The sequence below is a fragment of the Passer montanus genome, unplaced genomic scaffold, assembly GCF_014805655.1.
Source record: "Passer montanus isolate IOZ18808 unplaced genomic scaffold, ASM1480565v1 scaffold264, whole genome shotgun sequence".
In the NCBI taxonomy this organism is placed as follows: domain Eukaryota; kingdom Metazoa; phylum Chordata; class Aves; order Passeriformes; family Passeridae; genus Passer; species Passer montanus.
Window position 1 is genome coordinate 46031 of NW_024367306.1, and position 26268 is coordinate 72298.

A 26268-nucleotide genomic window follows, 5' to 3' on the forward strand; every position below is an offset into this window, starting at 1 on the left:
GGTCCAGGACAGTACGGGGATGATCCCTGGAGAAGCACCACAGTCCTCACTTTTCCCACCACATCCTTATGCACACCTCAAATTACACTTCCATTTTATTAAAGCTGATCCAAAAACATACCAATAAATAAAAGAAATTCCCAACAGTTCCATATCTGGAGGAGGCAGAGAGCAAGGGGGTGTCATGGCACACACCCCAGGCTCTGTTGCTCACCCACTGCCAACGAAAGGGACAGTGAGGGGACACACCCTTTGGCACTCCACCTCCCTGAACCGGATCCTTATGGAAAACCAGCCCCACGGGGTGGGATGGTGACGCTCCTGGGGACGTCACCTGGACTAGGGCCGGCAGTACAGGCGCTCCATGGTGGCCACGCTGACCTTCTGCTGGTAGTCCTCCATCCTGTCGTTCAGCTTCTCGTAGAGCTGGGAGAGGCAGCAGTCACGCGGGGTCCCACCCTGTCCCTCCCCCCGTTCCCATCCCAGTGCTCCCGGTGCTCCCGGTACCCACCACGACGCTGTTCTCGCTGGCACTGCTCTCCCGCAGCGCCTGCAGCAGCTGGTCTATGGCAGTGTAGGGGAGCCACATGGTGGGGGACGCCGGAGACAGAGGCACCTGCAAGGGACAGGAACCCTCACATCGTGTGCCCGAGGAGCATCCCGCCACATCCCAGCAGCGGCTGAGCTCACCTCGATCCCAAAATACTGGTGCCCTTTGCCCAGCACGGCATCCACGTACTCCAGCACCAAATCCACGGCCTCCTCCAGCAGATCGTAGTTCAGGTACAGGCGCAGCAGCTCGGCAGCATCCACTTCCTGCCAGGAACAGGGAAACTCAGCCAGGGAATGGGACCAGGACTGGGACCACGCTGAGGGAACCTGCTCTGAGCCTTGGTACCGGGCACAGAGCGCCTGGCAGGTGTCCATTGGAGCGAGGGTGATCCAGCAGCTCTGGGAAAGCTGGAATTTTGGGGACAGCTGTGTGCCTGTTCTCACCTTGTAGCTGTTAATGAGCCAGTTGGGCAGAGGTATCCCGTGAGCCAGGAGCTTGTTGATGACGCAGCGATGGTACTGGCTGTTCTGGGATGGGTAACGCTCCAAGTAGGATGACAGCAGCCTCCAGGCTTCATCTGTGGCACTGCAAGGAAACAATTCCCCGTGGAACAAGTGCCAGCAGCTCCTGCCCCGTCTGTGAGGCCATGGTGTGCTCCAGGTGATGTGGGGACAGGGTGGAAGCACAGCTCTCCCCACATCCTGTGCCCACTGTTCTGGCCTTAGGAGTTTTAAGGAGCTGCGACCCTCTGGATTTGCAGAGCTCCTGTCTCCAGATCCTCCTGAACTGTGGAGACAAACCTACCTGGACTCCTTGGTGGTGACCAGGGCTGAGAGTTGGTTGGCTGCCAGCCAGTCCCAGGCCTTGGCCTGTGCTGCTTCCCCTCCCAGCTGGAGCTTGATGCACCTGCACGACCAAAAGCCATGGGAAGTGGGTCCCTCCAGAGCCCAGCCCCTTCCCACCAGCATCAAAGCCACCCCTCACAGGACTATTCCCAACAAACAACACAGCTGGACAGGCAGGGCAAGCAAGTTCCACACTCAAGCCCCCACATCCCTGCACCCCCAGGGTGGGAGGGCACCCAGACATACTTGAAGGTGAGCCCCTCAAAGATGGGCGTCAAGGGCAGCTTGAAGGTTTGGCACAGGGTGATGGCCGAGTCGAAGAGCCCGGCCCGGACCAGCAGAGACACTGTTTCCTCAGGTGTGGAGTTGCCTGAAGGGGAGGAAGAGCAGGTAAAGCCTCCCCAGTAACACCCCAGGGCCTCGCCCTGTGTTACTCATGGAGAGATGCAGCAGCAGGGTGCCAACAGCCTCCAACAGCCTGCAGCAGTACTCCTCAATCCATGGCTGGAGGCTTTCCTGGCCTGCAGAGCATCCCATGAGGCCAGCAGCCCTCCCTGAAGGGGCTGGACAGAGCAGCTGTGACCCATAGAGCTGTCCCTGATGGAGCACCAGCTGGAGAGGGACACAGGTAGCAATACATGATAGGGAAATAGGGATATAGGGAATAGGGAAATGCTGCCGCTGATGAGAATCATGCTGGAGAGGGACGCAGGTAGCAATACATGATAGGGAAATAGGGAATAGGGAAATGCTGCCGCTGATGAGAATCATTGAATTGTTAAGGTTGGAAAATTATCCCCAAGATCATTGAGGTTAGAGAGGGGACAGCCTCATCACAGGCCTGCAGCCAAGCATCCATATTCTGGCAGCACAGAAACTGTGGCACTCGGCTCCCTGCGTCACCACTCTGCCCTCAGAGCAGCTGTTCCATCCTTTCCCTGCAGTCCCGCGCTGGGAAGTCACCTCCTCCTGACATTTAGAGGAGGAAGATGTGGAGATGTTGTGTAACTTGTACCAGAGATACTAAAATACTCCAGGTGGGAGAGCTACACCTTTCTGCTTCCCAGAAAGGAACTACTTTCACAACTTTTTAACACTGTTCCATGGAGCAGGATTGTCCAGGAAAATAAATTCTTCATCAATTAAAAAGGTCGGATCTAATGATCTTTGAGTTCTTTTCCAACCTTAACAATTCTGTGCTTCCATTATTTCCAAAATGCCTTTTTTTTGTCCCAGCTCAGAAGCTCATCCTACCCCCAATGCAGACCACCAGAGCTTGAAAAAGACCAAAAAAAAAAAAGATGGAAAACTTAGAATTGGTTCTCCTGACGGGCATCTCACTGCTGAAGTCAGTGGCTGGATTTCATGGTAGGGATGGGAATTTGATGGTCCCTGGAAGCTTCTGGGTTTGCCTTTGGGACAGACAGAGTGGCTGCACACCCCTCACCTGCCACAGCTGCTGCTGACATGTCGTGCTCCACCAGCGTGAGGCGGATCCGCGCCAGCAGACACTCCCTCTCCAAATCCTCCAGCTCCAGGATCTCGATCTGCCGAGTGGCTGGAACAGATGGACACTGGGCTCTCAGTACTTCAAAAAGGGCTCTCTGGGCACTGTGCACAATGTCATGGAACCATGAAATGGTTTGGGCTGGAAGGGACCTTAAAACTCATCCACTTCCATGGACAGGGACAACTTCCACTATCCCAGGTTGCTCCAAGCCCCATCCTACCAGGCCTTGGACACTGCCAGGGATGGAGCAGCCACAGCGTCTCTGGGCAAACCTGTGCCAGGGCCTCAGCACCCTCACAGGGAAGAACTTCTTCCCAACATTCCATCTACAAACCCCCTCTGTCAGTCTGAAGCCACCCACCCTTGTCCTGGCACTCCCCAGCTCCCTTGGAGCCCCTTTAGACACTGAAGAGGCCCTGAGGTCTCCCTGGAGCCTCCCCTCCCTACACCCCTCTGCCATCCTAAGAGGATTTGTACCCCAAAAAGCACCAGAGGAACAATCAGGATTTGCTGACTCTTCCCTGCTCCCCTGACTGTGCTTATGTCCTTGATAGCATTGTCCTGCTCCTCCTCCTCCAGATGTTAGATAATATTTGGGAACAGCTGCTGCTTTGCCTGCCAGGCACACGCCACCAAAAAAAAAAACAAACCGAAAAAAACCTCTTCAGAAAAAGCAGGTTTAAAAATACCTGACCTTAAATTTTCCTCCTGGAACACTGAGGATAACCTGATCCCACATCCTGGGCTGTGGCAGACACAGGCAGAGCTTATTCCCCACAGGATTTCCAAAGGCACAAACAGCCCTGAAAAACTAGGAATTGCCTCAAAAAGCTGGTTTTGTTTTAAATTACAAATTACTTCCACTCAAAAAAAAGTGCTGTCAAGGCATCAAGCTGTTAAAAGCAGGCACAGGAGCTCCTTGGGGAATAGCTGTTCCCTTAGGGAAATCGCTGTATTCCTTGGGGAAAAGTGGCAGCGTGTTGTTGGGAGACACTGGGAGAATTAACGACCCTAAAATCCCACAAATATTGATCTGCTGGAGACAGGAGCTGCCCTGAGTCATGTCCCAGCTCCCATGGGAGTTGCAGAGAGGCTGTGGAAACCCCAGAGGCATGGGAAGGACCAGGACTGGGCACTTACTGGGAACAGCCATGCACTCCCCATCGTGGCTCCTCTTCGGGGACGCTCCCGGGCGCTCATACTTGCAGGAAAAAGCAGAAAGAGGATTTATACCCACCTGGTTTCTGAAGGATAACACACTGATAGGATAAATCCCAACAAGACCTCTCCATTTCAAACCAGGGAAGCTGTGCAGTCCCTTGGGAATTCAGGTTACTTTATCCCTGGCTATCAGGAACATCAGGATCAGGTGACCAGGCTGCAGCCACCACCTCCCCGAGCCCTGACTGGGATTTGAAATACAATCCTTGTCACACTAACTCTCCTCTGGACTGGTATTCCAGCTGTTCACACTCCCCAAAACATTTGCTGTCTTCAACACAAGGTGATATACTCCTGTATCTACCCACTAGCCCATTCCCAAAAGCCACCCCACCTCCCCCCTGCCCCAAAAAGGGGGGAATAGCACAAGGATGATGGATAGGGATAATGAGCTGAGCAAGACCGCTGGTCACAAGCAGCAGATAAGGAGTCCAACATCTCTATTCCCATCAGAAAGGCTTCTGGAAGCTCCTTTTCAGGAAGCTCAGCATCCTTACCACAGCCCCAGAGGCTGGCTGCACTATCCAGGCGTACTCCGGGCGGATCAGCCGCAGGCAGTTAATGGCAGCCAGGAAACAATTCCCCTGTTTCTGGAGCCCTCGGAGCGTCCGCACCTCCCTGCCCAGCCGCATGCCGTACTCAAACATCACTGTTCCAGCTGCAAACAAGGAAAAGCCATCAGCCTGGAGAGGCCACACAGCTGGCAGGGGCAGGGAGGTGCCATCCCAAGCTTCACCTTTCCGGTAGTTGTGCCGGTACACGTGGAAGGCGTAGAGCAGCTCGTAGTAGTTGTGAGTCATCAGATCCACGGCCCGAGCGTGGGACTCGATGATCCCAACGACCTGCAGCACACAGAAGCTCCAGTGGGTCCATAATCCCTTTAAAGGGAAGGTTGTGCCTCCCCCGAGCCGTGATCCCAGTGCAGGATTACCTCATTGTGCAGGTTCACGTAAGGAAATTCCACCAGGTCCTGGAGCTGGGATCGCTCGCAGAGAACCACCACTAGCTGGCGTAGGCAGTCCAGCTGCCTGCAGAGGGAAGCACAACCCTTTGAAGGAGCAGGAATAAACCCAGAAGCAGGAACAAACCCGGGATTTAAGCCACAAACAACCACTTCGTGACAAGCTCCTGCTTCCGGATGAGCTCTGCAGGTTTTTTCCTGGCTTAGAACCAACTCAAACCTTCAAGTTTCTCTTGTACTGGAAACAGAGATCCTCTGGAAAGGCCCCTCAGGAACGCAGTCTCCCTCCCTCAATTAGTTAAAAAGCACTCCTATTTTTCCCGTTATTCCGATATTTTTCTCTGCTAGGATAAAGCTTTCCCTACCCAGTTCACTTTCCAAACTGAAAACTCAACACTAAATCTTTTTATTAAAGTAAAATCAACTAGGCTCCTACATGCTACACACATGATCCTTCAGTCTCTTCCCTGTTTTTCTTCCTCCCATTTTCCTCTTTTGAGAAGGTGCCAATCCCAGGTGCCCTTCAGATGAACATCCAAAAATGAACTCTACATTTTAAAGCCACCTCTACACATTAACTGAACACAGCAGTCATGCCTTCCCCTAAATTGTCATTTTCTTTCAATCCATGGAAAAACAGGACCATGGACCTCCACAACAAAGGCATAAGCCTGTCACCTACCTGCCTGGATCTGGGTTTTGTGTTAAGGCTACATAGGCTTCACTATTGTGCCCCAAATCCAAGTGATGTTTGAAGATGCAAGTCCTCAAAGTAGCCTGAAAACAGCACAAATCAGTTATAAACCCAGCAAGAAATTCCTGTGGAAGAGATTCCTGAAGAAACAGGGAAAGAAGAGGCTGTACCTGGCTTCTCCAGTCGTCTGCTGATTCCATGATGGCCAGGGTGGCCAGCTCGATGACCAGCTCTGGCAGACCCAGCATCTCCAAAAGGCGAAGCACCTGGAAGGCAGGAGGGTTTGTTGTTGTTTTTATTTTAGGAGCTGTTGCTGCCCCTAGAGATATTTAAGGGATTGGACTTTTAAGGGGAATATTTGGTTAAATCACACAGATCTGGATGAAATCCCAGCACAACAGGACCAGGTCATAGCTTCTCTGGAGGATTCACCTCTGTACATGGGGGATTTCTGAAGCATTTCAGCATTAATGATTAGTTTTCTGGATCCTAAATCAGGGAATCCCTCAGCAAGAGCCCAGCTCCAGGCTTGCACCCTGCCTGAACCACAGCATTATGAAGATAGATGCTATCTCAATTTAAACATACTCATTTTAATTTGCCTCAGAGCTTAGTAACCCTTGCCTTAGGCAGCGCCTTACATCAAGCCTGGACATGTCTGGATTCTGCTTCCAGGATCTGGATTTCATCCTGCTTTTTTCTGCTGGATAACAAAGTCCTTAGCTATTAGGAAACCAATAGGTGGAAAGTACCTAAATTTCACATACTCAGCTTGTCATTACCCCCAAACAAAGAAAAGAACACGTTTCCTATTCCAAAAGCTAAGTTTTCTGAGGCTGAAGTCACTTCCCACAAAGCCAGGGATCCAGCAGGAGCTCCCTCTCCAGTGTGGAAGGATTTGGTGCCAGTTTATCTGCTCAGCACTGTACCTTGTTGTAGTACTGCAGGCGTGGCGTGGAGACCACCTCGCCCTCCTCGGGCTGGATCAGCCTGTCCAGGAACTCCTCTCTTCCCACCTCAGAGGCAGCTTGGCAGAAGCAATCCAATGCCTGGAATCAGACCTGGAATTAGCTCACTGTCCCCTCAGGGTGACTGATGCACCTGCTGTACAGGTGAGGGGACAATACTGCCTGTCCCAAGCCTGTGAGATCTTCCCAAGAGCAGACGGCACCATGCTGCTCCAATCCCATCCTTTCCCAAAGGAGGCATAGCTTGGGAAGGATGTTTCCTGTGCACCTCCCCCTCCCAAAGGAAAAGGTCCCAGAGCCTGGGAAGGAGATGAGGGAAGGCCTCACCTTGTGCCCTTCCCCCATGACGAGGTAGCACCTGCCCATCATGAAGCAGCAGGAGCCCATGTTCACGTGGCACCATGGCTGCAGCAGCCGGATGTATTCCTACAGGAGAGAAGGAATGGGAGTTTGGATCCAGCTCAGCACTTGCTGCTGATCTGCAGGCAGCCAGGACCAGCAAGATTTTGGTGGCTCCTTTAGCTACTGTGCTCAGACAAATCCTGCTCTGAGGGTTGGTCTTTCCAGCCCCAAAGTCCCTTGGATGCACTGATCATGAAATCCTGGAATTATTTGGGTTGGAAGGGACCCCTTAAGCCCATCCAGACCCACATCCCTGTGAAAGGCAAGGACACCTTCCACTAGACCAGGCTGCTCCATGCCTTGTCCAGCCTGGCCTTGGGCTCTTCCAGGGATGAGGCAGCCCCAGTTCCTTTGGGCAGGCTGTGCCAGGGCCTCAGCTCCCCCACAAGGAACAATTTTTTCCAATACCCCACCTAGCCCTGCTCTCTTTCAGTTGGAAGCCATTCCCCTGTCCTCTCAGTCTAGGTCCTTGTCCAAAGCCCCTCTCCAGCTCTCTTGGAGCCACTTTAGGCACTGGAAGAGGTCCCCAGGAGACCCTGTAGCCTTCTTTTCTCCAGGCTGAATGTTCCCAGCTGTCTCAGCTCTCCAGAGCAGAGCTGCTCCAGCCCTGTAAGGGGGAGCTCTTCCTCACATGCTCCTGGGAAAAAACTGCTCTAAACAGCTCCAGTGTCTGTGTGAAGCACCTCAGAAACAGCTCCCAACACACCCAAAAATCAGACAGGATTCTTCCTACATCCTGTTGCAGGGAACTGCAGGGGAAATGTGGACAGAACGGGGAGGCCAGAGCTCAGGCTGCAGTACAATGGGCAAGGCAGGTGCTGGAAGGGGAATACCTGTGCAGGAGAGGGCCAGCAGCCAAGGAAGCACATGGATTACAGCATATGGGAGGGAGTGCCCATGGCACTGAGGGCACACACAAAGTGAAATGACCCAGCCTGGGCCTGTGCCAGCACAGCATCCTCGTCATCCTTGGAGGAGCAGCCATGTCCTGCTAGCAGGGCCGTGGGACTCAACAGGAATTTGGAAGAGAAACCAGGACTTGGAAGTCAAGTCACCTCTACAGGTGCACAAACCACCAGCACCTCTTGCCTCACCTTTCTTGGCCGTGAGTCCTCCCAAAGCCACGCGGAGCCTGGATTCACTCCCTGGATTAGCAGCTACGAGGGATAAATCCTGCTCCAGCTTGTCACACACAATGAGCAGCACTGAGAGGTCTGGCCCACGTCCCAGGCCTCTGCTCTGTCACCAGACTGCCCCTGTGCCCGCCTGCTCCTTGCAAGGAGCCTCCTGTACCCCACAGTTTGGGTCACCATGCTCACAGCAAAGCTGCTGTTATCTCCCCGAGGTCAAGGCACTTAATCCAAGTTTCCGTGACTGACTGGGATCAGGGAGAGGAACAGAAGGCAGTGGGGAGGAGGAGGAGCCAGGCTCTGCAAAGATAAAAGCCTGGAGGAGACACCAGTGAGGCGAAAGAAATGCGAGGAGATTCAAAGCCTGCACATATGCCAGGAGGGAGAAGGATGCTGCTCCAATCTTGGCATTTCCTGGCTCAAAAGCTCTGAAGAATTGAAATTCTTCTCTCAATTCTTCTCAGCAGCAACACAAAAGGAAGCAATTCAGCCCCCAGGTATGAGGGGCTGGGAGGATAAAAGGTTCTGCTGGAAAACAGGTCGCCACTAACAGCCTGCCTGGCCCTGGTGCCTCCAGGAATGCCCAGATAAAGCTGCAGATCACGTGGAGCTGCAGACAAGGAATTGTGCGGGTCAGAACACAAACACAAGCAACTCCAGCTGCCAAGAGTACAGGGAGAAACGTGGAGGAACAGTGATCTGAAATACAGCAGCCTAAAACCCCTGGAAATCAGGAGTTCACCATCCCTGCAACTGGGATGCCAGGAGCAGCCAGGGATTGATGACAGGTGTTTCTCACATGTTTTTTTATTAATAAGGACATTTAAGAAATAGATGAGTCCCTTCTGGGCTGTAGAAATCCTTCTGAACCCAGGTCCCATGGGCAATCACGGGCAGAAGTGGCACAGGAAAGGCTGTGGGCACAGCAGCAGCCAACAAGCTCTAGGATTGCTGGGATATTTAAACAGGCTCTGCAAAGATGTTTCAGGAGTGTGGTGTCACACAGACAAGCCCTGGGAGAATAAACTCCTCCACGGGAAAGGGAATGGCATAAACCCGAGTATCTGGATGCTCTTGAAAACAGATGAAAGAGAAAATGCAGAAGATGAGTCCCCCATGGCAGGGGAGTGGAATGAGATGAGCTTTAAGGTCCTTTCCAACCCAAACTGTTCTGGGATTCCACAATCTTAAATCACTCCCCATCAAACACTCCGTGGCATTGTCTCAGCTCAGAGAACAGTGATTAGGGGTGGTGGTTTTAAACTGAAACAGGGAAAATTTACATTGGATATTGGGAAGCAATTCTTCCCTGTGAGGGTGGTGACACTGGCACAGGTTGCCCAGAGAAGCTGTGGCTGCCCCACCCCTAGAAACGTCCAAGGCCAGATTGGAGAGGGCTTGCAGCTACCTGGGATAGTGGACAGTATCCCTGTCCATGGCAGGGGATGGAACTGAATGAGCTCTGAAGTCCCTTCCAACCCAAACCATTCCAGGATTTCATGACTAGGGGAAAGCAGAACTCCAGCACTTGGAAAGATGATGTTTTAGGGAGTTTTCCAGCACCTGTGAGAGGGTTGGCAAGATGCACTCACCTGGAGCTGGGTGTACTGACAGCTCCCCATCAGGCACTCTGGGAAGAGGAAGCTGGGATTGCTGGGCCATCTGAGCAGAGGTTAAGGAACACAGGAGAATCCAGTCTGGAGAGCTTGGAGAACTAGTCTGGAAGCCAACATGCCTCTCATGCTCCATTTAGTGGGGGGAAAGGAGAGAAGATTAAGCTGCTCTTTATACAAATCATTATTCTGTAATAAGATTTATCCACATTAGAACAAAATCACCAGTACATCCAATCCCCAACTCCTGTTACCCTTCCAAATCCCCCAGCATCCCTCCCCACCAAGTCAAGTAGTGAGAGCTCAAGGGCTTAAAGTCAAAAACTCAAATCCTTTATCGTGCACCTAAACAGGATGAAATCTGTGAAATCCTGAAATACCCACAAATCCCATTAACGCCAACAACCTCACTCCTTCAGGAGGTTTGTCTCGTAAATTTGGGGGCGCAAAACTGATTTTGGAATGGCAGGAGGCACAGTGGCAATGGATTCACAGCCAAGGATACAGGAGAGGCAGAAAATCAGCCACTATTGAGGTGATAAGGTGGGGCCAGTTCAAACTTGTCTCAGCCAAAGAGGTGTTTGGTTGCAGGAAGAGTCGGGATATGATGTGTTTTCTGGCCACTTCCTGAAAGAAGAGCTCCACGATTGTCTGAGGACCAGATACTAAAAGTACAAATTAAATGAACAGTGAGTAGAGAGCCTGCAGGAGAGATCCCAGGTTTTCCACCCTGTCCTGTGCTCGTTAGCCCAAACAGCACAGATTAAGTAAGGGCAAACCAAAAGCACGTTCCAGACTCCAACTTGTTGGTTTTGGATTTCTCCTGCCGTCTGGTTAAGTCAGAGGGAGCAGCAGGAGATCAAAGTGCTCCATCCTGCAGTGTTTATTAACCACAGCTCAATTAAAACACACAAAAAAAGGGCTCTGCTCCATCTCCACTTGTTATTCCCAGTCCAGCTGCAGCTTTCCAGCACGACAGAGCTGAGGGAGTGCTGAGCTGGCTGTTCCATTCCCTCCCTCTTCATTCCAGCACCCCAAAAATCCCCCCTTGCTGACTGTTCCCAACGCCTCTCCCTGAGCTGCCACCTCCTTCCCTATGTTCCACATATTTCTCCCCAAAGAACAGTGGCCAAACAGGACTTTCCTCACGAGCCAGCCAAGAAATAACCCACGACACCAGCACACACAAAGGATGTTTTCAACTCCCCTGACATTTCCAGCTGCCTCCTGCACCCAGAGTCTCCATCAGGGAGAGCTCGGGCTCTGAGGATCACTGATGTCACAAAGTGGAGGAAGCTCTTTCCCAGCTCACACGTGGCACTGCTGCCTGTTTGTCCCAGATTTCCCCAGCTCCCTCTGAAGTATCTCAGCCTCCAAGTGCTGACTAGTCACAGCAGGCTCTTACCTGCATGTTTCCTTCCCATCCCTGTTCACCTCCTCCCTCTGGAACCACTTCAAGGCCCACATTTCCCTAATTAAGCAGCCTTATATTCTCCCAATAAAAAACTAACCCAAAAGTTACATCTTCGCAGCAAAACTTAAAAAAAAAGATGAACCAAATACCAGCTGTAATGTTTTTGGGAGGTATTTCCACACGTTTTGAGTGAGGACTTCTACATTTTCCTGCTTCCCTGAGCTGCTGCTCTTGGTTGCTGCAGGGTAAAGGCTGGAGAGCAGGACAGGTTGGATGGAGCAGGTTGCTCTGAGCAACTCCAGCTAGTGGAAGGTGTTTCTGTCATGGCAGGGGGTGGAACTAGATAAGCTTTAAGGGCCTTCCAACCCAAGCCATTCCAGGATTCTGTGACAGACCTGGTCTGAGCTACTACAGCCATTATAAAGTACACAAGGGGTAAGTCTGGCAGATGCTGCCAGGGTTAGAATGACAAATTATTTGCTCAGTGAGGCATTTCCATCCTTCTCAGGCTGAGAGTAGAATCAGAGTTCAGTACTCCAAGATCCTTTGTTGTTGTTTTTTTTTTTTTTGTGGACAGCCTGACAAACACCCCCACTTAAATCAGGGTCATTCAACCACACAGTCCATTAGGTCCCTGCATAAAGCACTTCCCTCAGGTGGCAGAGACAGGCTTAAATAACAGAAAGGGAGAGTTGATGATCCGTGGACACCTTACCCAGTTTGTGTGGTGTCAGAGCCGTGGTGTCTGCTAGCTCCAACACAGAGAGATGCTGCAGATTAGATTCCCTAGGGAAGAAAGGAGCCATCAGTGAAGAGACAACAAAACGCCTCCCGCTTTAACTGTGCTCATTGTTCAACTCCTACAGAGCACAGAACAGCGAGGCCTCACAGGGCAGATTTAGCACAAGGCAGAGTCAGCTCCCAACATGGAAGGGGAAAAAAAACCCTCCCCAGTGCTCCTGGAGTGATACTCCCACAGCAACCACCTGCTTTCCACAGCAGGAAGGGCACTTCAGGTGGATTAAGGAGGACTCAAAGGCAGGTCAGGCAGACTTACAGCGTGTCCACAGGGACGTCGGAGGCCAGGCACTGGCTCGCCCAGCGGATCAGGAAGTAGGACAGCAGCAGGGGAGAGGTGCGGTGCAGCAAGTCCTGCTGTGACTGGAAGAGCTGTCCCCCTCCCAAAACCATCTGCAAGGAAAGCCCAGAGCTTGGCACACTTGGAGCAACGGCAGGACAAGGGCAAACAGAGAGGTTTGTGTGAGGCCCAGCTTGTCCCTTCTGCAAACAGCAAGGTGCTCAATAGCCTGGCAGGAACTCAGCCCTGCCAGGGAACCAGCCCCACATCTGGAAGTGTTCAAGGCCAGACTGGAAGGTGCTTGGAGAAACCTGGCCTACTGGCAAATGCTCCTGCCCGTGTGAGGGGCTTTAAGGCCCCTTCTAACCCAAAGCACTACAGGGTTGTTGTCCCTGAGACTGAAATAATGGCTTTGCTGCAGAGATCATCTCAGGGTCTCCATAAGCTCCAGCAAAGAGTCACAGGAGATGAAACAATCCAAGCTTTTGAAGGACACAGGTACATCAAGGTGGGAATGCAGCAGGTCACGTCTCACGGTCTGGGAGAGCCCAGCTCCACAGGGCACCTTGCAATGCACCTTAAATGCTACCAGGATAACCTTATCCAGGAAAAAAGGATTTATTTTCAACCAGGAAACTCCTGGCTATTTCTAAGTAAATAATATTGGTTTAAACAAGGCTGTCCTTGTCTGGGGACTTGTTCTGCATCGCTGTGTTCATCCAAAGCAGCAGCACCATGCCTCACCTGGCCTCAGGCCTGATGGGACAGACCCAGACCAGTCCATCCCACCACTCCAAACACGGCTACCACCATGGGAGCTGTTTGCTCTGGCTGAAGCAGCTTCCAAGGGGCTGAAACAGCACGCCCTGGAGTGTGCTGCCAGAGAATGGAGCTGCCATGACTGCTGGGAGAGGGACAGGGGACAGCTGGAAGAGCTGCATGTGTGCTGATTCACACAGGAGGCTGGAATCCATGCCCTCCTCCTACAAATACAGCTTGGCTTCCTTCTTCCTGCATTCGTAGAGGAATAAAGGGAATTAGGCTGCTTTGCTTAGGAAGACAAAAGCAGCTGGAGGAGAGAGCGAGACCTGCCCAAGCCTCGGGCTAATCCAACAGCCTTGTGGGAAGAGACACAGCTCCACCCTGCACCAGCGGCAGAACCCCTCAGATTCCCAGGTGCCAGGAGCTGTACTCACGGGGTCTCCGAGGCGCAGCAGGAGCTGCTGGAGGATGAGCAGGTCCCGGCAGAGCAGGAAGCGCACGGTGCAGATCTTGGCCACCGCCCCGCAGACCGCGTGCGCCGCCGTGCTGCTGCCAAACAGCTGGGACAGGCTCATGCGCAGCGCCAGGTGAGGAGCTGAGGGGAAAACCACGCAGGTGAGGAAGGAGCCACACAGGCAGGAACCATTCCCAGGATAGGAACAGTTCCTAGTGTTTCCCAGAAGCTGGTGAAGAGCTTTCACCTCTTTCCATGTCAGCGTCTGTCTCGTAGTCCATCTCTCGGATGAGCAACCCGATGGCATGGATGGGGTTCCTGATCTCCTGCAGTTTGCTGTGGATATCCTCCATCACATTTTCCCTGCCACATCAGAAAGATCCTCATCATCATCACGAACAGCAGCCCGACGTTCCAACTGCAGAGGGCTCCCTTACACTCCCTTCCAGTGGGGATCAGTATCTGATCAGCCTGGACATTCCTTACTGGAATCCTTGGCTAGCCTGTGAGTTTTATTACAGAGCCTGCAGGGACCAGTCTATTTATTCCACTCCCTCAGGCTACCAGGAAATCACAGCCAGATAGTTGGCATTCCACAAGGAAACAATTTTGGTTAGCACAGGAACCACACAGGACCACAGGCTCTGACCTTTCCCTACTGTCTCCAGGCACTTCCTTTCACACCTGACAGGAATTTGTGCTTCTTCTGCTGGGTGGAAGACCCTGCTAGCAACACCAAACCAAGGTCCCCATCCCTGGAAAAGTCTCCTGCAGCACAGGGCAAGGAGCCCACACATCTCAAACGCCCTTGGATGTCAAGCAGGGACAGCTCGGGACAATCCCAGCTCAGCCACTCTGAGAAGCTTCTGGAAAACACATCTCCTTACGTGTCATTAGCTATCAAGTCCTCCAGGATCTGCTCTGCAGCCTTTTCTGGAGGCTGGAGGCGGGAGCAAGCCATTTCCATGATGAATGCCATTTCCATAGAAATTGATTCTCCGATCAGGCGAAGGCACTGGACAAGACAGACAACATCACGAGACATCTCCAAATCTGCAATGAAAGAACCTAACTGTGTATTTTCCAAGAGATTTCCAAAGGAAGGTGGGAGGACCATGCAAAAGCCAGTTAGTTCAGCTCCTATCACCAGTAACAACAGATGGGTCCCAGTTCCCTATGCCAAACCTTCCCCAATAACAATGAGGCTGAATTAAAGCTCAGGAATTGACAAGGGAAACATTTGGGCTTTATTATTCAGAAAATAAAAAATGATGCAACAATAAAAAAATTAAATTTCCTCCAAGGGATTTTTTCCATCCACAGGTTGAAAGAAAATACGTAGTGCAAAAAAATATATCCTGAAGAAAATGGCTCAGCTCGGGTGTGCAATCCTTTATGGGTCAGATTTTAAATTAAATCCCATTTTTTGGGACCGTGACTGTTTAAAACAGCCAGGGAAGGAACTGCTGGGGCTCCTAAATCCAGCCCAGGCCTCCAGCTTTCCTTCCCTCTGCTCCACAAAAAGCTCAACCAAACAGATGACGATCCCACTCTATAAAAATATATAAAAATCACTCAAGCATAAAAGTGGAGCTTAGGTAACATTTTCCATTGCCTTTTTCTTAGTGAAATGGCATTCCAGGGCCAGCAAAGCTCAGAGGGCACTGTGGTGACAATATTAATGACATGTTTTCCATACTCTGGCATTCACTTCCTGGAGACAAGGAACAGCACGGTCCCTCTCCACAGCTGATGTGAAAACATTTCGTAAATCCTGGAACAGTTTGGGTTGCAATGGACCTTAAAGCCCATCCAGTCCCACCCCCTGCCATGGGCAGGGACATCTTCTACTATCCCAGACTGCTCCAAACCTTGTCCAACCTGCAATGGACACTCCCAAGGATGGGGCAGCCACAGTTTCTCTGGGCACCTGTGCCAGGGTGTTCCCACCCTCAAAGGGAAGAATTTCACCCAACCCAAACAATTCCATGATTCTATTGGCAGCCTTGACAGTATCTTGTAATTGCTGGTGTGAGCATGATGGCAAGTTCCACCAAATAAGTATCCCTGCAAAGCCAAAATAAAACTATCTCCATGCAACTATGGATCAGGAGCTCTTCAAGGGATGTCTATGGAAGCTCCCACATCTGACAGGAGGGAAGAAACTCCATGTATTCTCACCTTCAAAGATGGCAGCATCATCCTCAGTCAGGAGGTGCTCGTTGGAGAGGAGATAGAGATGATCAACCAAGGAGCAGGGCACAAGGAAGGACATGGAGCCCTGAAAGGTGAGGAGAAAGTCCTTGAGCTTCCCAAATCCTCTGGGGAAACTTGTCCAGGGAATCTCACCACCACCCAGCCTCACCTTCTTTAGCAGGCACACCATGCTGGTGTAGGGGTTCAGGTGCAAGGCCAGGGGCCTGGAAAGAGCTTCCTGGTACTGCAGGCAGCAGGCATAGAACTTGGACCAGAATTCCACCTGCAGCTGCCAAAACTCCTCTGGGGAGCACTCGTATTCCGTCACACTGCCCTGGAACTGGTGGGGGCAAAACAAGGGAATCAGGAATAGCCAAGTGAAATAAGAGCAGGATAAAACAAGGGAATTCAGACCCAAAAAGAGCATAGGGATCTCTCAAGTATGTCTCTTAATAATTTTTATTTGGATTATTTGGAAGGTAATTCCTCTATTTTGGATTATCTTCCAAAATGATGAGCAACCACTCTGCAGGGTGGTGGGCACCACATGATGAGTGACCAAAGTGCATGCAGGGAGCAGAGACAGAACAGCCAGGATTCCAAAAAAAACAAGAGGGAAAGGAAACCCCAGGCAGGAAGGATAAAGACTTGTACTTTTTAAAAAGTTACATCGTTCCCTTTGGAGAAACCAAGGTTCAGGGTCACCTGGCACCTAAAATATCATGACACCATGTACAACACAATACCCTAGAAGGAAAATCCATCTCACCTCATTTTCCACAGCTAAGGTGACCTCTTTCCTTAACTCATCCCACGTCAGATCCATGTGCCTCTCAGTTCCTTGAGAAAAGATCTGCAAAGCAGCACAACAAACTTGGATTTTAAGGCAAAATAAAAGTCTCACCAAAGGTTCAAGCAGCACTCAGTGAGGTAAAGCAGGACAAGAGCACCAGCCAGCACTTTGGAGGATGGAAGTGTTAAAAAAAAGGTCTGGATGCTAAATTTGGAACACATGGATGTGTGGCAGCGTGCAACCACCACACCTCAAGGGATTTAAAATCCGTGTGATGTGGCATTTGGGGACATGAGTTAGTGGTGGTCTTGGCAGTGCTGGAGGGAACCATCAGATTCCTCCCTGTCAGAGATCTTTTCTGACCTGAGTAATTCCATGACAGATCCTGACAAACAGCACCATGGGGTGCTGAGTCCCCATTCTCCTGGCTACATCAGCAGGAATGAAAAACAAGCTCAGCAACTTGCTGTGCTATCCAAGGGGGGAAAAAACCAATTATCTGGATTCTAGGTTTCATCTCCATTCTCTGTGGGCACACAGCAGCTGCCACCAACTTGCTCCAGGGACTCCCCATGAAAACAAGCCTGGCAAGAGCTCCAAGGAATCCTGCTGCCTCACATCTAAAGGGACAGGAAAAGGATGAACAGAGAGCATCCCAAATTCCCTCTCACTTACCTGCAAAGCCTTCTGGATAGCTGCATTAGTGAACCGGCCTGGCATGAAGAGATATTCCAGGTAGATTTCCTGCAAAAAGATCATAGCTTAAGGAAGCTCAAGGATAAGGTCAACATTTAAGCTGCTGTTTATGGTCTTTACTCCCATTATCTGTGTTTCTGTCCACACCCTGCACACCCTGCTCCAGCCTGGGATCAAAAATGGCTTCCTGCACACCCCTGACTTTGTTTATTCCCATTCTCCCTCCTGAGTGACCTCGTTATTTTTTGGTGCTGCTCTACAGCTGGCTCACCCTGGGGTCCTGATCCTGCCTGACCGTCACCTCCTCCTCAGGCAGCGGCTGCACAAACACCTGGTTCCACTGGCCTGCAACATTCCTGGAAGGAAACACACCTGGAATCAACTTGGCATCCACCTGAACCAAACCTGTGGCTTTCATCAGCAAAACCAGCCCTCTGGGTGTGGAGAAGGAGGTTTGTACAGTGACAAGGGACAGATTTTAGCAGGAGAGCTTAACTGTGGCATTCCTAGCCATAAATTGATGGAACAGGTTAGAATCCTTCACTTAAATGAACATCCTCCCCATCCCACAAGGTCACATGCAACTCCCAGGCTGACCAGTAGCTTCTTCTCATAAAATTTGCACACTCACAGCATTCTTCATCCACTGTTCAACTCCCTGGCTCTGCACCAAGCCACCCTCTCAGCTTTATTTCCAGGGATGATCCTTTCCCATCACCATCTCCCCAAAACATGTTTTTTTTCTGGAAGGGACCACCTGGTTGTTTTGTAAGGAGCTGTGTTCCCTCTGCCATGCTCAAACCTCACTTTCAGCAATGCTGCTGCCTGGATTTTTACATTTTCTATGTTCCAGCAGCTTGAGTATAAATCTGTAAGTGAGGAGCTCTGTCAGGGTTTCCCTGCAGTTATCCCAGTGATCCATGCCCAAAACTCACTGCTCAAAGTTGATGTATTTCACAACAGTCTGGTTCTCCTCGTTGTGCCACAGTGCCCAGATCTCAGCTGAGGTTAAGGCAAAGTCAACCAGAGTCTCCTAGGAAAGAGGGAAAGAGCCAATTTCCTTTCTTATCCCCAAATTAAGTACAGCAGAGAAAGGTGGGTACTTAACAACAGCAAAACATTCCCCTGTGGAATTTAACAGGCTTTGGGAATTGTTCAGTGTGGAAAAGAGAAGGCTTTGGGGTGAACCAATTGCCCCTTACAGTACCTGAAGGAAACCTGTGAGAAAGATGGACAGGGACTTTGGACAAGGGCTTGGAGTGATGGGACAAGGGGAAACAGCTCTAAACTGAAAAAGAGGGGATTCAGATGGGATATTGGAAGCAATGGTTCCCTGTGAGGGTGCTGAGACTGCCCAGAGAAGCTGTGGCTGCCCCATCCCTGAAAACATCCAAGTCCAGGGTGGACAGGGCTTGGAGCAATCTGGTCTAGTGGAAGGTGTCTCTATCCACAGAAGGAGGCTGGAACAACAAGATGAGCTTTAAGAGGTTCCATGAGCCATTCCATGACTCTGTGATTTAAGTCCCAAAGTCCAGGCCTCTCCCCACTGGGGGCCAGGCCCCAGCTCTCACCTGTGAGGAGAACAGGGAGGAGATGTGGTCAAGGCTGTAGCGGTTGCTCTCAGTGCTCACCAGCTGGAAGACACAAAACTACAAACACACCATAAATCATTTTCTGAAGGACTAAACCAACATATCTCATGGAATATCATCATTCCTGTCTATCTCCCTGCCTGGTGCTAGGGGTAACAGAACCTAGAGGCCAAGAGGGGTGAGCTGAGCACACCACTGAATCCTCTGCACAGACATCCTGGCTTCACCCTTCTCCCCAAGGACACTCATGCCTGCATGGACCCAAAGGACTCCCAAGCCTATCCAAACACTAAACTTGAAAAACTCTAAGACCACCACACCCAGCACCACCAGTGACCACAAGATATGGGAAAAGGAGGGCATTAAGGTGGGAAAGATCCAATTCCTCAGCTGCAGGCCCAGCTCTGCATGCTCTTCCCAGAGCAGAGGACTCGTGGGACAGCAGCACTCATGTTACACACTCTTGTTCTGTTTAGGAATTCCCTGGAGAAAGGGATAAGCTGTCCAACAGATGAGCCTGGTTTGTGCTGTCCTTCCCCTCCTGCTAAATTTATCATTCTCCACAAAAAGTTTTCCCCATATTGCAGAAGCATCCACACACTCCCAGGAGCCTGGTGTAAACACACCACCAGCACTTCCCTGCTTTTAGCTCCTTTTGAACCTTTCCTTTTCCCACGGCACATCCGTGCTTTCAGAGCAGGAGGTAAACAAGTGAACTAACCCTCATGGATCAGCTTAGTCTCACAGGGAATTCCACTCCCAGAGCTCAGGCACACATATCCCCCAGTGCTGTGAGGGGAAAAAAGTTTATTTAGAAACCACTGATCCCTCCACAGGGTCACACATGAAACTCTTCCCTACTTCTTGCCTTCCAAACCCAAGTCCTAGGGGAATGACTCCTCTTCCAGCAGCCTGAGGAGGCCGTGGCTCCATACCTGCCCTCGCTTGGGAGCGTGCATGTAGACTCCCAGGTAGAGGCCCAGGGCCTGGGAGAAGGCCAGGCGCAGGCGGTGCCCGGTGCCGGCCGCCAGCCGCAGGTCCCGGCTGACCGGCATGAACTCCAGCAGATCCGCCACCATCAGGCACATCTGATCCTGCAACGACACCAGTACCAGGACAGCAGCTTAGGAAACACTCTGCACTGGGGAACTGCTCCTCTCCTTCCCCTTCCAGACAGCATCTGCCCAGAAATTCCCACAACAATGTCAGTTAAGGCTCCATAATTACCTGAACCACTCCTTGGCTTCTCCCAGCTCACCTGGGCCCCCTTCCCACGGGCTGCCAGAGCCCAGGCATGTAGGATAAAGCTTCCCCTCCCTCCCACAGCACATTCCAGTGCCACTGAGCCGTGAAAGCACCGTGCTGCTCCATTAGCTCTGGCACTCAATATCTGGAGCAAGAGGCTTTTATTAACTTCCTATTGACAAAGACACTTTCATTACTGCTGAAAGCAGGAGAAAATCCATTTGGGATGGCTCCTTGGGGCTCAAAGCGCTCCTGCCTGCACTCCCAAATGCTCCAGTAGGTCTGGAAACAACCCTTATCCCTGTGTATGGTGCAGCTGAGAGGCCACACATACATTGCATGAGGACACACAGAGTATCACCATACAACATCAGAAGGTTTCAGCCCTCCCAGAGTATCACCACACCACTTCAGAAGGCTCCAGGGCTCTGTCCATACAAAGCAACACTATCTCACCTCAGAAGGCTGCAAGCTCTGCCCTGCTTATCCTTCAGCCCAGCCTTTCATACCCCTCATACAAAAGTATCTCTTTTGTGTGCCCTCTGCTCCCTTTGGGGCTGGTCAGTAACACCTCAGCTCCCCATGGCTCGTTCCCTTCAGCACTGCTCAGCTGCTCTGCACAGCTGCACCCACTGGGGGTGAGCTCAGCCCCAGCCCCACTCCCCATCCCCACACACGGTGTGTCTACAATTCCCCCCCTTTTTTTCTCTTTTAAATAAATGCTATGTCTACTATTTCTCTACAGGGCCCTTGCAGAAGAAATAGTAAACATGGTACAAGTATCTCTTTTGTAGGTTCCACCAATTCTAGAATGCACCCCTGTACTGACCTTGATTCATTCTCTAACCCTGCATATCATTAAAAATCTTTATACTTACATTTCTAGAATATTTACAACATCAACAGCAACACATAAGAATAAGCCAAAGGCCAAACACCAGGATATCAGCAAAATCAACAGCTATACAATTCCCCCAATAGCAATACAACTTTTAACAATATCAATAATTAAACAGCTATATAATTCCAAGTGATAATCCTTTTACAATTGTTAGTAACAGTGAGATCAGTATAGAATGGATAAAATGCAAGCACAACTCTTTGTCTGCATAAAATGTAAATATGTTTACAAAACTAGATCTAATGTGGATAATATGCAAAGGCAACCAGTCATTAAAAAAAAACAAACATAAGAACAAATTCCAAGACAGAACATTGCCTAAGCTGCAAACAAAGCACAGCAAAATAGGAAACACTGGGAAAAGTTGAGCACAAGTTACCAGGTTGGTTAAGGGCCCTGTCATTTCCACAGCTGGGCTCCCTCATGCCATTTCCATTTCCCCAAACAAGGATGATTATTCACACACAGGATATGGAATCACTCCATCCAGGCACCATGTTCTGAATTTCTCCCTCTGGGAAGCCTGCTGGTAGCAGTGCTTGCAAAAAAGACAACAGGATCCCCTGAGCCACAGTAAGGGCTCGACTGGCTGGATGACTGTGGCTGGGTATTGCTCTTTTCCACAGTATTCCTAGCCAGGGAGCAGCTCCTTCCCAGTGCGCACCCTGGGATTCCAGTGTCCCCTCCACACACTGTACTCTGAGGTTAGGAGTACTTGGGTCTTTCAAACATCCCAGTTTACAGCAGAATTCAGTAGAGTCACCTGATGTGGAGTACAGCTTGGTTTATTCAATCATTGTTTCTGCCCATTTCTTCTTCTGATGCCATACAGGCCACCAGGCAAACTGGGGGGCTTGTCCACTGCCCACTAAGACAGTTGATTGCTGGAAATCTTTTCAAGATGTAGAAATTTGGGCATTTGTCTTCCACAGTGTCATCTTGTTGATATTCTTGCAAGGGGAAGACAAGAAGCTCTCCACTTTGAATAGCTGGAGGTGTTCCACATCTCCCAGCTTGTCCTTTGCATGTTGGCAGCTCTGTCCAGGTCCCATAGTCTTTTCCCAACTTCTTTCCAAACACTGAACACGGTACTTGCAACAGTCCTAAAATCTCCTGACTTTGCCCACAGCAAAACACTACAAAGGGCACAGCCAGTAGTCTCAATGCCTTCTTTTCCATGTGGATAAAACACTCTGTTTTTCACTTGGTAAGTTATTTCCCATTATGTCCCCAGCAGCTCAGCCATACCCCAGGTGTCAAAATCACTGTGGTCTGGTCCAGGCAGCTTCTCCCACTGCTCTCAGCACCAGGCTGGGCTCTGTCTCCAGCTGTACCTCACCCTACAGCCCAATCCCAAATCACATCAGGGTCACCATATGTCACAGCATACACCACAGCACAGGCTGCAGCTGAGAGGGCCACTACACAGAGGATCACCACACAATATCAGAAGGCTTCAACCCACCCAGAGTAACACCACACAATATCAGAAGGCTCCAGGGCTCTGCCCATACAGAGCAACACCATCTCACCTCAGAAGGCTGCAGGCTCTGCCCTGCTTGTCCTTCAGCCCAGCCTTTCATACCCCTCATGCCCATGCCCTGCAGCTGTGTGCCCTCTGCTCCCTTTGGGGCTGGTCAGTAACACCTCAGCTCCCCATGGCTCGTTCCCTTCAGCACTGCTCAGCTGCTCTGCACAGCTGCACCCACTGGGGGTGAGCTCAGCCCCAGCCCCACTCCCCATCCCCACACACGGTGTGCCCACAGGAACGAGGCTGGGCAGGAAAGCCCTGGCTTCACAGACACTGCTCCAAACACACACCACGACTGCTCTCACATGTTGTCCCAAACCCCAGTGTGGAGAAGCCACAGTCACAATTTAAAGGGAGACAGATCCATGCCAAGCACTCACCTGTGATTCCTTGGGCTTCATTTTGCTCCCCCACCCCAGGCTGTGCTCACCTTGTAGGACCACATCCGGAGCTTGTGGTCCTGGCAGAGGGCGAACAGGAAGGCATCGTGATCCAGGCAGTGCACGGAGAGGCTCACGGGCACATCCGAGGGGCCGCCATCACCCCTGGAAAACACGGGCTTACATCAGCACCTTCAGAGAAAATTCTCCATCCCTGGAGCGTCCAAAACCAGCCTGGACACTGGTCTAGTGGAAGTGTCCCTGGCCTAGGTAGGGGGTGGGGCTGGATGAGCTTTAAGGCCCATTCCAACTCAAACCATTCCAGAATTTCACGATTCTAAAATCATGGCAGGTGCACAGATCCAAGGCAGTGGGGTTCCTCCACTGTGCTTAAATCCAAATAAACCAGTAGGTGAGATCAGGAGAAGGGAATGTTTCAGCACCCTCAGAGCAGAGGATCCCACCACACCAGTGACACCCAGTTCTTCGCTTGCTTTGGTGGAACTGAAGCACATTCCCAATTCCCCATCCTAGCCTGGTACTAGCAAAACACAGGTGAAAGATCCAGAGGGGAAAAAGGATCCAAGCAGCCCCCAGCACAGATCCTGCCAGCCCATGACAAGGATGCAAGAAGCCAGGAGCAAGGATCCTGACAGCTCCAAATGATGCCTTAAGTTTTAGCTTTCATATTTTCCAGATTCCATACTGCATCAGTATATAACTCTGAACTTTATATGAAGCATTAGCAAGTTCTCTTCCCAGTTTAGTCAGACAAAACAATCCCTTTCCAGCCTGAGGACCAAGGACACCACTGCAGCTTCAGGCCCAAAAAGTGTAAACAGCAGCAAACTGAGGAGAGCAATCTGGAAGGATCCATCCTGCCAAATCCCAGGCTACACTTCCCAATGCTCAGTCACTCAGGGCTTCAATGGACTCACTCCCAAGAAAAAGGCCCTGGGATTCAGCTGTGCCCTCTAAGCCACCCTAACAATCCCAACGAGCATCCGTGTGATCCCCACGTAACCTCTGCTGGTCAGGAACACGCCTGGCTCCTCAGCACCAGGGCAGAGTAATCCCTAATCCCTGCTGGCTCTGAGCCACATCCTGGGCAAATCCTGGGAGGCCAATTACTGGAGAACATATCCACAGACACATGGAACAGCAGCACCCTGCTAATCCAGCATTCCACTCCCAGCTTCCGTACTCTGAGAGCTCCTGTGACCCTTTTTTGGGTGGAGTATTTATAGGTGCCTGTGTGACTCAAGCTAAAAATTCCAGGTGAGGGGATCCAAAAGCCCAAATCAGCTCAGTTTGTCCATCTCCAGGCACTCACCTGATGGCAGTTGGCATCCAGCCCGTGAGGAAACGCTGCACCACCGAGCTCTGCTTCAACTCCACGACAGAAACACTTCCTGCAAAGACAAAAAAGAAAATTAAAAATGAAGATTAAGTAAAATTCCAAGACAGGAAAGGGGCTGTGGTGCCCAATCCTTACCAGGAGCATCGGGAGGAGGCAGCTTAAGGACAAAGATCCCTCCTGAGGCAGAGGGAAGGGCGAAGAGAGCCTCCCCCTCACTGCTCAGCCAGGCTGCAGAGGCCACGGAGTTGGGAGCCAGCCCTGGCACGCTGGGAATCACGTAGTAATTGGAGGGATCCCTGATGTGGATTTTGCTGATATCTGTAAACACGGACTGCACTTGGCTCTCTGTGATCAGCTCCTGTGGGGAAACAGGAGAAAACAGCCTCAGGTTGTGCCACAGGAGGTTTAGGGTGGATACCAGGGAGAATTCCTTCATGGAAGGGGTTATCAGGCACTGGAACAGGCTCCAGTGGTGGAATTCCCATCCCATGTGGATGTGGTGCTTGGGGACATGGGTGGCCTTGGCAGTGCTGGACTCCATGATCCTACAGGATTCCATAAAACATCAAATCCTGAGCACACATACCTAAGGCACAGGAAAAAAAAAAAAAAAAAACAAAACAGACATCGATGGAATGGCAACTGTCTCCTTGATAAAAAGCATTTTTCCAGTAAAAAATCTCTGGCACAGCTCAGAGAAAACTGCTGGTGACACATCCCAGGAAGAGCAGCTCTGCCACAGCACAGGATCATCCCTTGGGAAAGCTCTCTGGAGCTCTAAAAGCAGGAGGGAAGCTCTCCAAGAGAAGAGAGGATCCTGGTAAGAAGGAGGGAGAATCAAGGAATCCTACAATGGTTTCAGTCAGAAGAGACCTTAAAAACCATCCAGTCCCAACCCACACCCATGGAAAGATGCTAAATGTGATATAAACCCTGCCTAGGATCCATCTGCCACACGAAATACAGATTCCCAGACAAAAACAGCCTGCAGCCTTCTCAGCTGAGGGGAAAAAAGACAATGCAGCCAGAAAGGGCTCTGGAAACTCTGGAAAAGCCGAGGCTCATTCTCAACAGCAGCTCAACTCCAGTGTCACGGCACAGGCTGGACACCCAGCCAATTCCTGAGCAAAACACGGCAAAATCCCCCAAACCTCCGATGTATTTTGGGTCTCCCAGCCCCTCCCGCGGCGGCACTGCCGGCACTCACGCTGCGGTAGAGGCGGGCGGGGTGCGGGAGCAGCAGGCGGTGCACGGTCTGCGCCGTGAGCAGCAGCACCACCAGGTGACTCTGCACCTCGCACAGGTGGATGCCGCCGGGCAGCAGCGGGCAGCCCTGGATCCGCAGCCGCACGGCGTTGTTCAGCAGGTTCACGTCCAGGGACTCCTCCACCAGCTCCGCCGTGTCCCCCGACGTGCTCCTGCGGGAACAGAGGGGCACGCCTGAGCATGAGGAGGGTCGGAGAGGGGAGAGATGAGGCGGATCCGAGGGACGGGAGGGTTTCAGAAGGGCGAGGTGTGGGTGAGGAGGGTCCAAGCGAGGCCAGGCGGGCGGGGGCGTGCACTCACCATCGCACCCAGCGGTTCCTGGTGGCGGCCCCGAGCTGCGCGCTCTCCTGGTAGCAGAAGCCGCCGGCGCTGTCGCTGTAGCGGCCGGCGGGGAGCGGGGCGACGCCGGGGGGCACGAAGATCAGCTCCTGAGGGGATCGCGGCGGGGCCCGGCCGGCCGCGCTCAGCTCCAGGCAGCTCCGCGCCGCCAGAGCCGCCGCCATCTTGGGCCGCTGCCTTCCCGCCTCGGCCGCGCGGGGCGCGACGGGAAGGGGAAGGCGCGGGCACCCCCTGGCGGGCGGGAGGACGGGGGCAATAGGGGGCGGGGCGCCCCCTAGCGGGCGGGAGGACAGGGGGCAAGAGGGAGAGGGAGGGAGGAGAGGGGAGGGCTGGGGGCGGGAGAGGGTCGGGGGAGAGGGATCTG

General features: G+C 51.7%; 1 protein-coding gene across 1 annotated transcript; it reads right to left on the reverse strand.

Annotated features, from left to right (window-relative positions):
* Positions 1–77: 77 nt before the first annotated feature.
* On the reverse strand, positions 78–26120 carry NUP160 (nucleoporin 160). The gene is made up of 35 exons (XM_039712341.1): positions 25866–26120; positions 25507–25717; positions 24435–24657; positions 24273–24351; positions 22990–23104; positions 19818–19976; positions 18862–18939; positions 18226–18323; positions 17562–17646; positions 17270–17338; positions 16571–16654; positions 15971–16141; positions 15787–15886; positions 14493–14658; positions 13853–13968; positions 13586–13746; positions 12369–12502; positions 12027–12097; positions 10403–10562; positions 9877–9946; positions 7080–7178; positions 6714–6833; positions 5955–6050; positions 5773–5867; positions 5061–5157; positions 4866–4971; positions 4627–4787; positions 4049–4109; positions 2846–2956; positions 1645–1768; positions 1358–1459; positions 997–1138; positions 691–816; positions 512–616; positions 78–426 (listed from the first exon to the last, which is right to left on the reverse strand). Exons 1-35 carry the CDS (start codon positions 26066–26068, stop codon positions 340–342), a joined length of 4185 nt encoding a protein of 1394 aa, XP_039568275.1. The 5' UTR covers positions 26069–26120; the 3' UTR covers positions 78–339.
* Positions 26121–26268: the final 148 nt, after the last annotated feature.

What these genes read in the sequence shown, in the direction of transcription:
- NUP160 (XM_039712341.1), bottom strand. Translation starts at nt 26,068, where the DNA reads ATGGCGGCGGCTCTGGCGGCGCGGAGCTGCCTGGAGCTGAGCGCGGCC. An exon ending in GCTGATTTTCTGCCTCTCCT is followed by an intron (nt 9,947 to 10,402) that starts GTATCCTTGGCT and finishes ACCTCTGCTCAG; the next exon opens with ATGGCCCAGCAATCCCAGCT. An exon ending in ACGTGAACCTGCACAATGAG is followed by an intron (nt 4,972 to 5,060) that starts GTAATCCTGCAC and finishes TGTGTGCTGCAG; the next exon opens with GTCGTTGGGATCATCGAGTC.